Source organism: Oncorhynchus kisutch, linkage group LG4 (assembly GCF_002021735.2).
Source record: "Oncorhynchus kisutch isolate 150728-3 linkage group LG4, Okis_V2, whole genome shotgun sequence".
Taxonomy (NCBI): domain Eukaryota; kingdom Metazoa; phylum Chordata; class Actinopteri; order Salmoniformes; family Salmonidae; genus Oncorhynchus; species Oncorhynchus kisutch.
The window spans coordinates 58,428,185-58,445,176 of NC_034177.2; the positions used below are offsets into that span (position 1 = coordinate 58,428,185).

The 16,992-nt window shown below is 41.4% G+C and overlaps 1 protein-coding gene across 25 annotated transcripts in view; it reads right to left on the reverse strand.

Moving 5' to 3' along the window:
- Positions 1-5,352: 5,352 nt before the first annotated feature.
- LOC109889740 (LIM domain-binding protein 1) overlaps positions 5,353-16,992 on the reverse strand; it is a 47,206-nt gene continuing 35,566 nt past the window's right edge. For 5 of the 25 annotated variants that reach the window (XM_031823283.1, XM_031823281.1, XM_031823282.1 and 2 more), the window contains 4 exons: positions 16,425-16,508; positions 15,996-16,119; positions 10,264-10,400; positions 5,353-9,007 (listed from right to left, as the gene is read on the reverse strand). In XM_031823283.1, coding sequence (XP_031679143.1) covers positions 8,783-9,007; positions 10,264-10,400; positions 15,996-16,119; positions 16,425-16,508 — 570 coding nt within the window. In that variant the 3' untranslated portion in view covers positions 5,353-8,782. The remainder of the gene's footprint in view (positions 9,008-10,263; positions 10,401-15,995; positions 16,120-16,424; positions 16,509-16,992) is intronic. The other 20 variants (XM_031823301.1, XM_031823303.1, XM_031823302.1 and 17 more) reach the window with 9 other exon arrangements.

The following is a 16,992-nucleotide window of genomic DNA, read 5'->3' on the forward strand; positions in this document are numbered from 1 at the left end:
AATGATGTAAATATATCACTAGCCACTTTAAACAATGCTACCTTAATGTTACTTACCCTACATTATTCATCTCATATGCATAAGTATATACTGTACTCTATATCATCGACTGCATCCTTATGTAATACATGTATCACTAGCCACTTTAACTATGCCACTTTGTTTACATACTCATCTCATATGTTATACTGTACTCGATATCATCTACTGTATCTTGCCTATGCTGCTCTGTACCATCACTCATTCATATATCCTTATGTACATATTCTTTATCCCCTTACACTGTGTATAAGACAGTAGTTTTTTGGAATTGTTAGTTAGATTACTTGTTCGTTATTACTGCATTGTCGGAACTAGAAGCACAAGCATTTCGCTACACTCGCATTAACATCTGCTAACCATGTGTATGTGACAAATACAATTTGATTTGATTTGATTTTGATTTGATTTTGTTCTTAATTGACTTGCCTAGTTAAATAAAGGTTACATTTAAAATAAATGTTAAAGGCCCAATGCAAAAAAAAATATATCAATATCACAAAAGGGAAAGCCAGCCGAAAGCTGCCCAGTGAGCCTACCAGATGAGCTTCCTGCCTTTTATGCTCTCTTCCAGGCAAGTAACACTGAAGCATGCATGAGAGCACCAGCTGTTCAGGACGACGGTGTGATCACGCTCTCCGTAGCCGATGTGAACAGGTCAACATTCACAAGGCCGTGGGGCAAGACGGATTACCAGGAAGTGTACTCGGAGCATACGCAAACCAATTGGCAAGTATCTTCACTGACCTTTTCAACCTGTCCCTGACTGTATTACCTATATGTTTCAAGCAGACCGCCATAGCCCCTGTGCCCAAGAAAGCGAAGGTAACCTGCATAAATGACTACCGCCCCGCAGCACTCACGTCGGTAGCCATGTAGTGCTTTGAAAGGCTGGTCATGACTCACATCAACACCATCATCCCGGAAAACCTAGACCCACTCCAATTTGCATACCGCCCCCAACAGATCCACAGATGAAGCAATCTCAATCGCACTCCACACTGCTCTTTCCCACCTGGACAAAAGGAACACCTTTATGAGAATGCTGTTCATTGACTACAGCTCATCAGAGACCTGGCAGTTTGGTGCCAGGATAACAACCTCTCCCTCAATGTGATCAAGACAAAGGAGATGATTGTGGACTACAGGAAAAGGACGACCGAAAGTGCCCCCATTTACATCGACAGGGCTGTAGTGGAGCGGGTCGAGAGTTAAGATCCTTGGTGTCCACATCACCAACAAACTATCATGGTTCAAACACACCAAGACAGTCGGGAAGAGGGCACTACGAAACATTTCCCCCCTCTTATAGTTTTAGTTTCATCAGCTGTACAATATGATATACAACACAGGACAAACTGAATTTGTAATGGAACACATCAGCAGATCTTACCTGACTAGACAAGACATGTTTATGATGTTTGTGGCCACTGGCCAATAAAGGATATGAATATAAAGTCTGAGAGAATCTCCTGTAATTAACTCACATTGATATACAATAAACCTGTAAACTACCTGTCACGTATTAACTGTATTTGACAAGGAAATCCTTTATGTGTATTTTAATATCTGCAGAACAACACGTCAATCGACTCGTCCACCGACCCTACGCTGGCCAATGTTCCCATCTCTCTCCCTCAGGAAGCAGAACAGGACTCAGGAGTGAAGCGGAGGTAAACATTAACCCACAGAGTCCATGGTCAAGTCCCAAATGGCACTCTACTCCCTATTTGGTGCACTACTTTTGACCAGGATCTATAGGGAATAGGGTGCCATTTGAGACACATCCATCGCTCATCTCCTCCCATCATCATCACAGAGGTAGTCGGTGTCAAAACAAAAAGGGTCATGGTCATTAGGTACCAAACAGAAGAAAATGGACTGAAACAGGGAGGGACTACCTGGACTTGGCCAATAAGAACCGCTCATTTTCTTTTACGTGCTCTAATGAACACAACCCAGGCCTCGCCTAACCCCCTCTTCCATCACTTGGTTTAATGTGCATTATGGAAAAAGTCAATCAAAAAGGTCATATTAATATCAAATGTCGATATCACATATAAAAGCCTTCATTGTCAAAAGAACATGCCTCTACTGGAATATAATATCGATTTTATAGTGGCCATATAACCAGTAGCTCTGAGAGGCACTTTGCAACATGGACCAGTGCATTTGTTTTTTAATGTAACCTTTATTTAACTAAAACAATAAAACACTGTTTTAAAATAGAACATGAAAGTTTTGTTTGAAAATTATGATAGTGTTGTTTAGTGTCATTTAGAGGGCATCCTTACCTGAAGATATGTGACCCTAGGTGTAGGGTGCTTCTGTATGAGTCAGATGAGGTGAGAGGAGTAGATGACAGGACACGCTGATGCACTGATCCCTTAACCAAACTTGCCACCATCTCCCACCAGCCACTGCTGACTGTGACCGATGACCCTTCAGCCTCAAAACACACAGGCCCTGGGGTTCTCTAGTTTGGGCCAAAAGACAGTCCTCTGTCCTCTCTCCTCGAGAACCGGAAACCGATAAGTGGTCGAGGAGAGTGTCAATTTCTTAGTAGGCGAACGGAAGAGTCCTTCCCTCCTCGATCGCCACCTTTCACCGAGTATAGTTTTTATATCTGCCACACCTTTGAATCAGCTTTTGTTTTTGTCAGAGAAGAAAAACATGCAAACGTGCTCTAGAAAATAGTCTTTCACAACTAACTTAATTTGATCACTTTACACATTAATATACCCATAGCACATTTATGCTATGCAGTCAATTTCACCATAATCTAAAGCATACACTTGGCACAGGAGAGCGTCTTCCAAAACTCACACCCCCATCCTCATCACTCATTCGTGGGAATGAGAACACGGGGACGTAACTTTCACTGGGGACGGGGTTTATAATTGCCACTTTTTGTATCACATTGCAACAGTGTGCTTTAGGTCCATGCGGATGACTTCGAGTAGTCAGGTAGGCTGTTTGGAGTGTTCAGCTGGTTGGATTTAGGCTGTGTGAAGGCAAAGCTTCTGGAAAGCTGGCTGGACCAGAATGGGAGAGTTGAGCATAGCTCAGCAAGAACCTTTTGTGGCAGGGCTGAAATGCAGTGGAAATGTTTTTTTTGGGGGGATTCAGTTCATTTGCATGGCAAAGAGGGACTTTGCAATTAATTGCAATTAATCTGATCAGTCTTCATAACATTCTGGAGTATATGCAAATTGCCATCATACAAACTGAGGCAGCAGACTGAAAATTAATATTTGTGTCATTCTCAAAACTTTTGGCCACAACTGCATATTTTAATTGAGACCACACGCGCACCTGATCTAGCAGGTAAGGTTACATAACTGGAAGCCGCGAGAATGATGACGACACTTACTACATTTTGCATAGGCCTATAGGATATAGCCTACTTTTTAGGAGGACGATTTGCAGGGAGATACAAATAAATAGGTAATCAATACTTTTTGAAAATCAAAAAGGCGCAATGCTCACTCACCATAGTAGCCTCACCTACATACGCGTTGTGCCTTTTCCTTTTCAATTATTACATTTTTTAAATTGTACTTTGATGTTGGTTGAGCGCCCTCCCCTTCTTTTCATTATCAATACGCATTTAGACACTGCAGTAAAACTAGTCTAATCATATTTAAGTTAATTTCATATTCAAGTTAACTGCGACGTGCTTCTCTGAATTTGCAGCCAACTCTATTTCAATGAGACCACACATACTAAGCCCACTTCGACTCTCACGCCCAACTAGGAGAGGTAGGCTACCGAAGTTGAAGCAGCGAATTCTGTGTGTGTGTACAATTTGAAAAATGTGTGCTTCTAATACAATTGGTAGGCTAACTCATACAAAGCAGAAAGAGAATAGTAAAGAGGATAGTTTCCAAATAATCTGTGGGACAACAAAAATATTTAATCCTGAATTCTTCTGTAATTGACCCGCAGCATTAAAAATGCCATTCGCGCGCAATGATCTTTCAGGACCTGGCATCCTGTGGGAATACAGCCATCTCGTGCAGTCAGTACGCAACACTATGCTCATCATGTTAACAGGATCAGACAGCCAGGGAAGACCAGTCTACAGAGCTCAGGTGAATTTTGCAGTATATTAAATATGTTAGATCATTTCAGTTATTGACTACACTGGTGGGGGTCTGGCGTGCAGTCGGTTCGGGTTGGCTGAAATTTTATATATTATGTCTTAATAAAAATAATCAAAAGTCTTCGTTTTTTTAAAGAGTTCATTTGTTTGGCTATTGGTTAAAAAGGTGCAACACAATATGTATTATTGAATTACCTAGTTCAGTCTTATTAAATCACTTAAACATATTAAATCTCTTACCAAGCCTGATGACTGTGGGCATTTTTGCGTACTTTTTGTTCTAAATAGAGACGGCATATTGGATTGTGTAAAAATGCAGGAAATGAGCTTTAGACGATATATATATATATTTAAATGCTTGGGGAAGACCCCCTCACTTAACCAAAGTGGCACCCCGGTGAGGAAATGTCAGTCATAATCAATTCTACTCATTATCATCTCCCACATCACATCTGCCAAAATGTATCAACGGTCTTCTTATAACCAGACGTGATATTTTAGAACGGAAATAACATTCTTGGTAATTACATTCTAGTCTTGGGCTTTCCTGCTAACATGAAGGACGATTTGCCAAAAGTCAGTCTGTCTCTATATCTTCGAAGGCCTGAGGCTACTAAAACACTTATTTACCCACCCGCTGACTCTAGGGCAAAACCTAACTTCCACTTAAGTCACATTTTCACTGTCTCCCATGAACATCAATGCAAAAAAAGTTGACTTAAACGGATTTGCATCTGTGCTGAGAACAGACATAGCAAGTGAAGAACATCAGTCAACTGCGCTCAATTGAAAGTGTCTTTATTGATACCGTTACATGAATAAATGGCAGAAACTCGGCAAAATATCATATAAACTGTATATCAAACCACGCCTATGATGCGCTAACAGGGACATGTATGTGTACATCACACCACTCAGACGCTACTACTTTTGACAAGCGCCAAACGTGATAGTGCCCTGTATTGGGTGTGATTTGAGACGTGCCAGTTTCTACTCAGTCAGCCTGCTGAAGGGAACATGACTGGAAAGTTGAAAACATTATACAGTTAAGCCTGGTGATGTCTGAATGGATTTAGAGACCGTTTGGGAGTTAGGAAAGAGAGGGTTGATCCTGCATTCTTGTGGGCTGCTAAAGCTCTGGAGACCCCTGGTGGTGAAACTAAGCATCTACACCAAGTTATGTACAGAGAAATCAGAGGAATCATTCGTCACTGTCAAATCAAATTTTATTTGTCACATGCTTCCTAAACAACAGGTGTAGGCTTACAGTGAAATGCTTACTTACAGGTCTTTCAACAATGCAGCGTTAAAGATTAATATATAGAGAGCGAGAAATGCATTACTCGTTCAACTTAGGTCCTGATGGATTTTACATTGATTTTATTTTTTTAAGTAGTCCTTTTTCTATAATCTTTTTTCCCCCTATGGTGATTTCTTCCTATTGACTTGACTGGAAATCATGTCAAGTTACCTATGAGGAACGTATGGAAAAGCATGTGAAAATAATGTAATTCTCTAGTCTTTTCAGACATCTGACTGTTGATCGTGATATTGGGGTCATTTATTGAAAATGTGAGGTATAGTTGAGATTACATAGCCAGAAAAGCCTACAAAATGACATTGGGGGCAAAGGCATAGATATTGTACATGAATTTGCAAACTCATTAACCAGGTTTCCATCCAACCATTTCATGCAGATTAATTACCTGACGCATAAAATTATTGACAGGGCTGATGGAAACAGGAAATGCTGGTACAATTTTATGGTGGCATCTTTTTGTGTCTCTAAAATGAATTGTGCAATGGGGGTGAAACACCTTTATGCGCAAATATTGATATAATAACCATAATATTTTTAGTAAACTTGGGAATCACGCGATGATATGGTATATGGTTCTCCCACTACAACTCGGGAAACCATGCGGTTTAAAGTAGGCTTCAGATTAAATAAATGAACTTCATAGGGTGGTGAATGTGCAAAGTGATGAACTTGATGCTCCTTTCCACTAAATATTGAGAGTCTTATTCTGGTGAAATGATAGATGCTTGGCTGCAGTTTAACCAATAAAATTCGCTCTTATCCATAATCATCTTATGTAGGTAGCCTACCCGCACTATCTGTGAGCTGTTGGCTAGAGTGCACGTGTCAAAACCAGAGCGTGCATATTTGCTATATAAACGCAACAATGTTTGTGACAAAACCATTAGTAGAGTTGACAATGTAATGGAAACCGATTGAACTTGAAAACACGGGAATTAACTGCAAAAGTTAGTTTTTGTCTACTACATCATCGCGCAAAGCCTTTTATGAGAAAAACGTCAGTTTGATGGAAACACCTCTGGTAGGAAAATGCGCACATTGTTTTATGCAGATCTTAGAATATTCGCATGAAAATCTGTCGCAAAGTGGATGGAAACCTAGCTATTGGCATCGGTATCAAAATAAATCAATTGTATGTAGAACAAAAATTCATAGCCAGCTCTCGTGAATGGTGGTTGTACCATTGAATGCAATTTCCAAACAGTTTTTTTTTTAAATTGAGAAAAAAATGTATCTTTACATTGGAGAGATGCCATAGGGTGTTGATCTAAGGAAGGATACGTAGAATAACAATTATACAGAAACTACCTTAAATATACAAGCACAAAGACACAAAAACATAAGAGGAAAAAGCGCACAAAATTATTCTTAATACAAACAGCTAGCATATTCGGGGATCAATATTTAAAAGGATCTTGCAAAGTAGCTTCTTGGTTTGTAGCTTTCAAAAATAGTGATTACAAATGATTGGGAAACACAAGCCAATATAAAAATGTGTTGTTTTCTTATATCTTACAATGCCGTGCCAAAATTGTCTTCAAAAGTTTTCGTAACATATCGGAGAGAGAAAATACGTGTCTGTACTGTCTGGGGTGTGGACATGAGGTACTGAGCAGATAAGTAGACAGGGAGTTAGGATGGATCTCAACAGGCACCCATGTCCTCTAAATCAGCGATTCTCAACTGGTGGGTCTCGTGAGGTTTTGAATGGGTCGAATGAGTGTGAGTTAAAAAAATGAAATACATCCTCAAGTCTGAAGTTAAACAAACGATTATAATTAACCTATATTTAATCTCAACTATTTGTCTTAAAACCACAGTATTTTCAATATAGAGTTATTAGCAGCACTATTTAGCAGATTGGGTTGATTTTGTCATCTCAAACAAGTGAGTTTAACATTCTTCAAGAATAGGGGCAAAATTGAAACATTTAGGTGGGACTGCAGTTCCCTTGTCATATAATTGATACATTTACTATCAATATAGCATTGAAAATAGTATGCATTTTGGCAACAAACAACGCAATGCAAATACTGGACCGCGACAGACCTGGTTCAAATTGGGTCCCCAGGACAAACCAGTTGAGAACCACTGCTCTATATAGTGCACCACTTTTGACCATAGCCCTATGGGTCATTGTCAAAAGTAGTTCACAGGGAATATGGTGCCATTTAAGGTGCACGCTGGGACATTTAAAAGAGGTGGTTTTCCCTTCAGATCCGAATCACTGGGATTCGTTATAATGTCATTACCATGTCTGACACTGACAGGCAACATACTGTATCAGGCATAGACAATTCAATATTACATAGATGTAGTATCTTAATGACAATAATACAAATGATCTAACAGTAATATTTATACAGTTACATACCGTAGATTCTCCTCTCCAGTCACAGGTTTCTGATGCTTTACAATTTCTTTATATAAGCCATAATAAAAAGAACAAAATACACCATCAATTCATAAGAAATATAGATTGACGATAGTGGAAAACAGTAAAGAATATTCTGGGGTGCATTTTTGTTTCATTTATTTGATTGCTCATCTGTTTCATTTTTAGAAATTGATATAAAAATAAAAAATTTAAATCAAACTAAAAACATAGAAAATTAAAACCCACTTCTGTATGGCCTGGTGCTCTGGTCCAGGTGGGGAAGTAGGACCTCTCTCCAGTACCTCAGAGTGTCTGCGTGTGTGTGCGTGCGAGCGAGTTGTGTGTGTGTGTGTGTGTGTATGTATGTGTTGCATGCGTGTTGTGTTGTGTGTTTTAGGTTTAGCGTAGCGGTTCTCAACTCCGGTCCTCAAGCTCCGGCAGTGTACAGGTTTTTGTTCCAACCAGGTCCTACAAAACAAATAATTTAGTTTTTAAAAACTGAACGTTGGATTTATGCTGTAGTGCACACAATACGTTTTACTCTGCTAAAATCTAAGAGATAATAAATAAAACTAAGTATTCCTTCCCTGTAAGGTGAGCACAACAGAAATAGAGGTACGCTGTCAAGGCAACACACCCAGAGACCCGAGGTTGGAACAAGAACCCGCCAATATGTCCGCCAGCAAAATGGCCAACATGGCTAGCACTGATCATAGACGGCCGAACCCAGCTCTGACTCAAACACTCTGACCAGAAAGCACAGGCTCCCTCCCTCAAACACACAAACATAACAGAGTCAGGCCTAGCACTGATGAGCAAGGGGAAGAGGGCCGGGATTGAGCACCACTGAGCATGTGCGAGAGAGAGCGTGAGTGGGATTCATTTTGCAGGTAGATGAGTAGCGTATCTGGGTGGTGAGTTAGGGTTTATGGTTGTGGCTCTACTGTGCGTCATTCTTGCTGTCCTGGCTGCTGGGCGTCTTGTTGTTCCAGGGGGAGTGTGCGCCCCCCAGAGCAGGGGAGCTACCAAAACTGTCCTCATCCTCCAGGCCCCCCGCTCCGTTGGCCGTGTCGAACTGGCCGTTCTCCAGCCGCGTGATCAGACGTTCATCTTCGTCTCCGAACTCCCCTCCCATCAGTGTGGGCTCGCCCACCATCATCACGTCCTAGAGAGGGACAGCAAGGGCCGGAACATTATCCCCATAACCACGGGGGAGAACCGAGCATGGACGATCCCAAAGGACTTCGAAAATGGGATGGATGGGGCTGGGACTACCGTGGTTACATGTAATGGTGGATTTTAGGCTAGATGAAACGAATGATTAATATTTTACGTAACTTTAGGTCATCGAAGGCCTAAAATGATATGGACATTTTAAAATGAAGCCTTTCAGTACCTATGAAAATAAGGATAACTCATGTTTCAGTGTGTGTCCATCAATGCTCACCCCACTCACAACCAGACATAGCTCTGGGTTTCAGGCATACAGCCCAAATATTCAACACCATCTACAGCAGGCCCAATGCCAGCCTCTGTTCCAGGGATTTGGGTAGTATTGCCCTTCCCCCATTGGTCAGCGGTGGGCAGCCCTGATCCTCGAGTGCTGCATCATGGGGTTTTTCATTCCACCTCGGGTCTCATTGGCTCACTTAACCAACCAATAGCACCTAAGCTGTCTGTGAATTCTACGTTTTGATAAAACCAGCTACTACCTCTGTGCCTAAGTCAATAAAGCAGATTGAGCGGATTGCCCCACCTGCTCCAAGTAGAATTTACCCCTAACCACAGACCTAGAATCAGATTGGTGCATCTCCACTCCTAACTAACATTTAGAGGGTTGATATAGTATCTGATCCAGGACCAGTGGTAATGTCTACCTCCTGTATGTGTGTGACCCGTAGGCCAGAGGACCAGGGACTGCCCAGCACTGGCTCACGTCAGACAGGGAGTCATTGGCATCATAAACCTAATACACTTCCACCATTCCCCATAGCCTATTTCCCCAATCTGATCCTAAACCCAAAAGGCCCTACCTCCACCCTTCTTCCTCTCAACCCCATATCCTGCCTTCTCCTATCGACTACAAACCTGTCTTAAACTCATATCCTTATCATACCAGCTCCATATTTCCTGCCCCCACACCCGCCCTATTCCTTTCTCACCTGTCCTATCACTCCCATCTGACCAGAAATGTCTACCCCTATGTTAACTGTCCCAACCCCCCCCCCCCCCCCCCCCTCCCCCAAAAGGTTGTGATTGGGAGTCCAATATAGGCGGTGCACAATTGGCCCAGCGTCGTCCGGGTTTGGCCAGTGTAGGCCGTCATTGTAAATAAGAATTTGTTCTTAAACTGGCTTGCCTAGTTAAATAAAAGGTTAAATTAAAAACAAACAAAACAATATGTAAAGATGGGATGCTTACAGGTACCTGTGTGGAGAGAGGGAAGTTGTTTGCAGGACTCTTCTTCTTGCTGTTGTTTCCTCCACCAGCACTCATGTTGCTTCCGCCAGACATCTTCCTTTTCCTCCGCTTGTTGGGCGCTTGTCTGGCTGGCTCAGCTGGAAAGAAATAGGAGGAGAAGTGTAACAGATCTGCAGCGTGAGAGTGTGTGGCTTGTATTACTATCTTTGTGGGTACCGGAATCCCAAAAGTCCCAACAAGGATAGAAAAACAAGGAAAATTTGCCCTTATTGGGACATTCCCCAAGGCTATTTTTTAGCTTACAATTCGGGTGGGGGAAAATAAGATTGAATGGAAGTAAATGTTAGGTCCCCACAAGGATAGTTAAACATATGCTGTGTGTGTGTGTGTGAGAGAGAATCCAATTAATCTGTGCACCAAGCTAAAGGGTTCAATTCTCAAGTAAGGTTGTGTGGTTTTACCCAACATTAGGGATGGGCATGAGTAATCGAGGACTCGAACGGTCGTCAAAGCTCGATCTTTAACCAGAAATAAAAAAAACATTGTAAAACTATTTGGTGGAATGTCATTTGTGGCTGCCCAAACAGGCAAGTAAAACGTTTTTTTATTGTCTCTTGAAAACAAAATGTTAATTTCCGTTGACTCTAGTTTTGTATTTGTACAGTCGTGGACAAAAGTTGAGAATGACACAAATATAAATTTTCAAAGTTTGCTCCTTCAGTGTCTTTAGACATTTTTGTTAGATGTTACTATGGAATACTGAAGTATAATTACAAGCATTTCATAAGTGTCAAAGGCTTTTGACAATTACATGAAGTTGATGCAAAGAGTCAATATTTGCAGTGGTGACCCTTTTTCAAGACCTCTGTAATCCGCCATTGCATGCTGTCAATTAACTTCTGGGCCACTGATGGCAGCCCATTCTTGCATAATCAATTCTTGGAGTTTGTCAGAATTTGTGTGTTTTTGTTTGTCCACCCACCTCGAGGATTGACCACAAGTTCTCAATGGGATTAAAGTCTGTGGAGTTTCCTGGCCATGGACCCAAAATATTGATGTTTTGTTCCCCGAGCCAATTAGTTATCACTTTTGCCTTATGGCAAGGTGCTCCATCATGCTGGAAAAGGCATTGTTCGTCACCAAACTGTTCCTGGATGGTTGGGAGAAGTTGCTCTCGGAGGAGGTGTTGGTACCATTCTTTATTCATGGCTGTGGTCTTTAGGCAAAATTGTGAGTGAGCCCACTCCCTTGGCTGAGAAGCAAAAGTTCCCTGTATTTTTTGGGGGCACTGAGCTAATTTCAAGTCTGCTGAGTGCAGAATTCTGTGCAATTGGAACGTGTTCACTGTGAACACTGAAGCTGTACCCGCTTTATGTTACAGTTTTAACTAGAGGTCGACCAATTAATCGGAATGGACGATTAATTAGGGCCGATTTCAAGTTTTCATAACAAACGGAAATCGGAATATTTGGACGCCGATTTGGCCAATTTTTTTTACACCTTTATTTAACTAGGCAAGTCAGTTAAGAACACATTCTTATTTTCAATGACGGCCTAGGAATAGTAGGTTAACTGCCTGTTCAGGGGCAGAACGACAGATTTTTACCTTGTCAGCTCTGGGATTCAATCTTGCAACCTTACAGTTAACTAGTCCAACGCTCTAACCACCTGCCTGTCATTGCACTCCACGATTAGCCTGCCTGTTACGCGAATGCAGTAAGAAGCCAAGGTAAGTTGCTAGCTAGCATTAAACTTATAAAAAACAATCAATCATAATCACTAGTTAAACTAGTAATATCATCAACCATGTGTAGTTATCTAGTGTGTCCTGCGTTGCATATAATCGATGCAACGCAGGGGGATGATTTAACAAAAAGCGCATTTGCGGAAAAAAAGCACAATCGTTGGACGACTGTCCCTAACCATAAACACCAATGCCTTCAATACACAGAAGTATATATTTTTAAACCTGCATATTTAGCTAAAAGAAATCCAGGTTAGCAGGCAATATTAACCAGGTGAAATTGTGTCACTTCTCTTGCATTCATTGCACGCAGAGTCAGGGTATATGCAACAGTTTGGGCTGCCTGGCTCGTTGCGAACAAATTTGCTAGAATTTTACGTAATTATGACATGACATTGAAGGTTGTACAATCTAACAGGAATATTTAGACTTAGGGATGCCACCCGTTAGATAATACAGAACACTTCCGTTTTGTTTTCTAAATGATATTTTCCGGATTCTACCATATTAATGACCAAAGGCTCGTATTTCTGTGTGTTATGTTATAATTAAGTCTATGATTTGATATAGCAGTCTGTCTGAGTGATGGTAGGCAGCAGCAGGCTCGTAAGCATTCATTTAAACAGCACTTCCGTGCGTTTTGCCAGCAGCTCTTCCCTGTGCTTCAAGCATTGCGCTGTTTATGGTTGGTGGTGTAACCGATGTGAAATGGCTAGCTATTTAGTAGGGTGCGCTAATAGCGTTTCAAACGTCACTCGCTCTGAGACTTGGAGTAGTTGTTCCCCTTGCTCTGCATGGGTAACGCTGCTTCGAGGGTAACGCTGCTTCGAGGGTGGCTGTTGTCGATGTGTTCCTGGTTCGAGCCCAGATGGGGGCGAGGAGAGGGACGGAAGCTATACTGTTACACTGGCAATACTAAAGTGCCTATAAGAACATCCAATAGTCAAAGGTATATGAAATACAAATGGTAGAGAGAGAAATAGTCCTATAAATACTATAACTACAACATAAAACCTCTTACCTTGGAATATTGAAGTCTGATTGCTTTTCTGATTTGTGACCAAGTTACCTGATGCTAGGTGTACTTATTGTTTTGTCGAGCAATCGATAAACTTACATAAACGCTTGTATTTGCTTTCGCTGTCAAGCATAATTTCCAAATCTGAGACGACAGGTGGATTAACAAAAGGCTACGCTGTGTTTTCCTATATTGCACTTGTGATTTCATGAATATGAATATTTTCTAGTAATATTATTTGCTATTATACTATTCAGCGTTGTTGATGACAATTCTCCCGGATCCGGGATGGTGGTTCTAAGAGGTTAAAAGGAACCACCAGCTTTCATATGTTCTTATGTTCTGAAGCAAGGAGCTTAAACGTTAGCTTTTTTACATGGCACCGATTGCACTTTTACTTTCTTCTCCAACACTTTGTTTTTGCATTATTTAAACCAAATTGAACATGTTTCATTATTTATTTGAAGCTAAATTGATTTTATTGATGTATTAAGTTAAAATAAGTGTTCATTCAGTATTGTTGTAATTGTCATTATTAAAAATAAATAAAAAATATTTTATTTATTTATTATTTATATTTAAAATCGGCCGATTAAATCGGTAGCGTCTTTTTTTGGGGGGTCCTCCAATAATCGGTATCGGCTTTGAAAAATCATAATCGGTCGACCTCTAGTTTTAACAGTGGCCAAGTAGGCTACTGTGGCTATTTGATCCTAATGTAGGCCTACCATCAAAAACAATGGGGAAAATGCATCTAATAACATTTTAACAACTGTTCTATCATTCAGCCAACAGTAGCAGCCAAATGTGTTGTGCTCAATGTAGGTCTACATTCCATGAGACTTTTGAAAAAAAAAAACATGTAGGGATTGACAATCTGTTTATCCATGTGTACTTCAGACAAGGTGCCTGAAATGTGTTGTTTGATGCAAAAATACAATTCATTATTACAGAGAATCAGACAAATTATGCTACCCACAGATCCATGTGGCATTGGTTCATTTGGTTGGTTATGGCACACCAGTCTGTGTAGAGTATGAGCCTGAGTCGTGCCCGTCAATGCAATAGAATCCAACTCCAATGCTCTCTGACTACAAGAAAATCTCTTGGATAGTTAGTTTTGTTTTGGTATGATGCATTGAAAGTGACTAATATTGCATTGATTCGACCACAATTCGTACAGTAGAGGAAAACGTTGATAGTGTTAACTAGAAAGTTGGGTGAAGTTCAATTTCGTGCTTCTCTAAGCGGGCTGATATTTCTTCTGTACAGCAGTTCCAGGGAGCTGCGCGCCCGTGCACAGCTTAGAGCAAGGGGGCAAAGTACAGCCCACGGGACATATTCGGGCCCACGGGCACTTCAATCCGGCCCTCTTTTTCCCTCCCCAATTTCGTGATATCCAATTCATAGTTACAGTCTTGTCCCATCGCATCAACTCCCGTACGGACTCGGGAGAGGCTAAAGCCGAGAGCCGTGCGTCCTCTGAAACACGACCCAGCCAAGCCGCACTGCTTCTTGACACAATGCCCGCTTAACCCGGAAGCCAGCCGCACCAATGTGTCGGAGGAAACACTGTGCACCTGGCGACCGTGTCAGTGTGCATGCGCCCGGCCTGCGACAGAAGTCGCTAGAGCACGATGGGACAAGGAAATATCAGCTTTCCAAACCTGGACAACCCTGGGCCAATTGTGTGCCGCCTCATGGGTCTCCCAGTCATGGCCAGCTGTGACAGCCTGGGATCGAACCCGGTTCTGTAGTGAAACCTCAAGCAGCGATGCAGTGCCTTTGACCGCGTGTGCCAGTCAGGAGGCCCCCGCAAATAGATTTTAACAATCAATTGGTCCCCCATAAAATGCATCCCTCCATTGAATTTCAAAATCATGAGGCCCTCGTGCCAAAAAGTTTGCCCGCTCCTGGTTTAGAGGGAACATTACCCCCTACACAAACGCATGCTGAGTGTGCACACAAGCTCCCGTTAGGCCTACAAAAATAAAAGCCTATAAAAACATATCTAACTGATAGGATAAACAAGCTACATTCATTGCCAAATGGCGAAAGTTATCACATTCTAAATGGACTGGTTGATTGAAGATATGTGATTCAACAACGAGCTGCTGTTTTGGAATAATTGTGTGCCGTCCGTTTTCTGCAAAATGCTAGTGCCATTTAAAATTGGTTAGCCAATGCTATAACTGAAAATACACAAAATTGTATTTTCATCAGAATCATTAAGCCTAGGCCTACTCACCTAACAGATGCATTGGCCGTAATTACTGTGAAATTCTTAATACATTTTGAAAAGAAAAATGGAAAACAAAATATGGAATAAATAAATAAATTACAGTCTGTATATATCGAAAAGACAGATTGTTTTGTAACCCTGAATCTTCTTTCAACTCGCTAAATTGAGCCGTTTCAAATTATCACTGAGAATAACTGTTCCAGATGCGAGACGCGCATCACTTCCTCGTTCTTTCATTTGGAAAAATATTATATTTTATTCTGTTATATTACATCATGTTTTTTTTAAACAATAGAAAAAGGTGTCTTGACTGATAAGGGATCAGGAAATAATTAAGAAAACAAGGCTATGCCATTGCATAGCCATTGGCTTCTACAAACCAACGCCACTGCTGAGATTACTGCCTTTTTTGAAGATTATTGTTGAACAATATAGACAGTTGAGATTACGATTTCAATAAATTAATCTTAAATGGCACTTGCTTTTTTATTGACTGAATAGATATATCTATAATGGTTATGATAAATTAGGCATTGTCACACACTGTTGGCATAGGCCTATAGTTAAATGTTCGGGCCTTGCATTCTAAAAATACATTTTCAAATGTATTTGAGTACTCAGATTTTTTATTTTTTATGTGAGTACTGGAACAGTAAAAAAATGTCAAATGCCCATCCCTACCAAACATGTGTATAAGTGGATTGTCTGTGTAAAGTCTTGATTGTTACCTGGTGGGGCCACCATGCGTTGCCACTTCTGGAAGAGGCAGGTCTTGAGACAGTCTCTGGGACTCAGACTGTAGGTCTTGTGTCTGGACATCAACTCCTGCATCGGCTCCAAGATCACACACAGCTAGATGAGAGAAAGAGGGTCAAAGAAACAGATTACCAATACTGCTTAAGTACCAGCATCTCTAACCACATTTACCATTCCACTGACTAAAGCACTGAACGAGACAACCAGTGGCGGCTGTTGGGAGGAGCTATAGGGGGACGGAATCATTGTAATTGCTGCAATGGAATTAATGGAACGGTATCAAACAAAATAAAACGCATGGAAAACACATTTGACACTGTTCCATGAATTCCATTCCAGCCATTACAATGAGCCTGTCCTCCTATAGCTCCTCCCACCAGCCTCCACTGGACTGGACATACCCTGAGGTAGTTGAGTGTGGAGTTGGACAGGCCACATCTTGTGATGTTTTTAGCCAGCTGATCCAGCATCTGAGGGTCCTGCACCTTGGAAGAGAGTGAAGAGAGAAGGGTGGAAAGAGAGCAGAGGACAAACATGGGAAGGTGGTCAGTAACACTGGTCTGGAAATCAATTAATAAATCAATCCACCAAATCTGTGGGTGTGCATCAGGGTTTCCGTTAGGAAAATGTGGCGCCGGAAATTTGAGATTTATACCGGACCATATGCATTGCGTAACCTGATTAGGGCGTCCACCCACAGTGCTCAGAATGACAGAAATCACATTTAGATTATGGTCATTCATATTAACAGAACATGCAGGTTGAGGATCCAACGATGTGCAGTCATTCTTACTGAAATCTGATGCCTACTTTGAAGATGTTAGAATAACTGTCCACATTTACTGTGTGGCAACCCAGGGGCCAGCAGGGAGCTACAAAGGAAGGAGCAGGACCATGGTCAGCACCAGAGGGCTAGAGAGGCCAAGTTGAGTCAGCACCATGGACAGCTCTACAGGCAACAACTGAGGC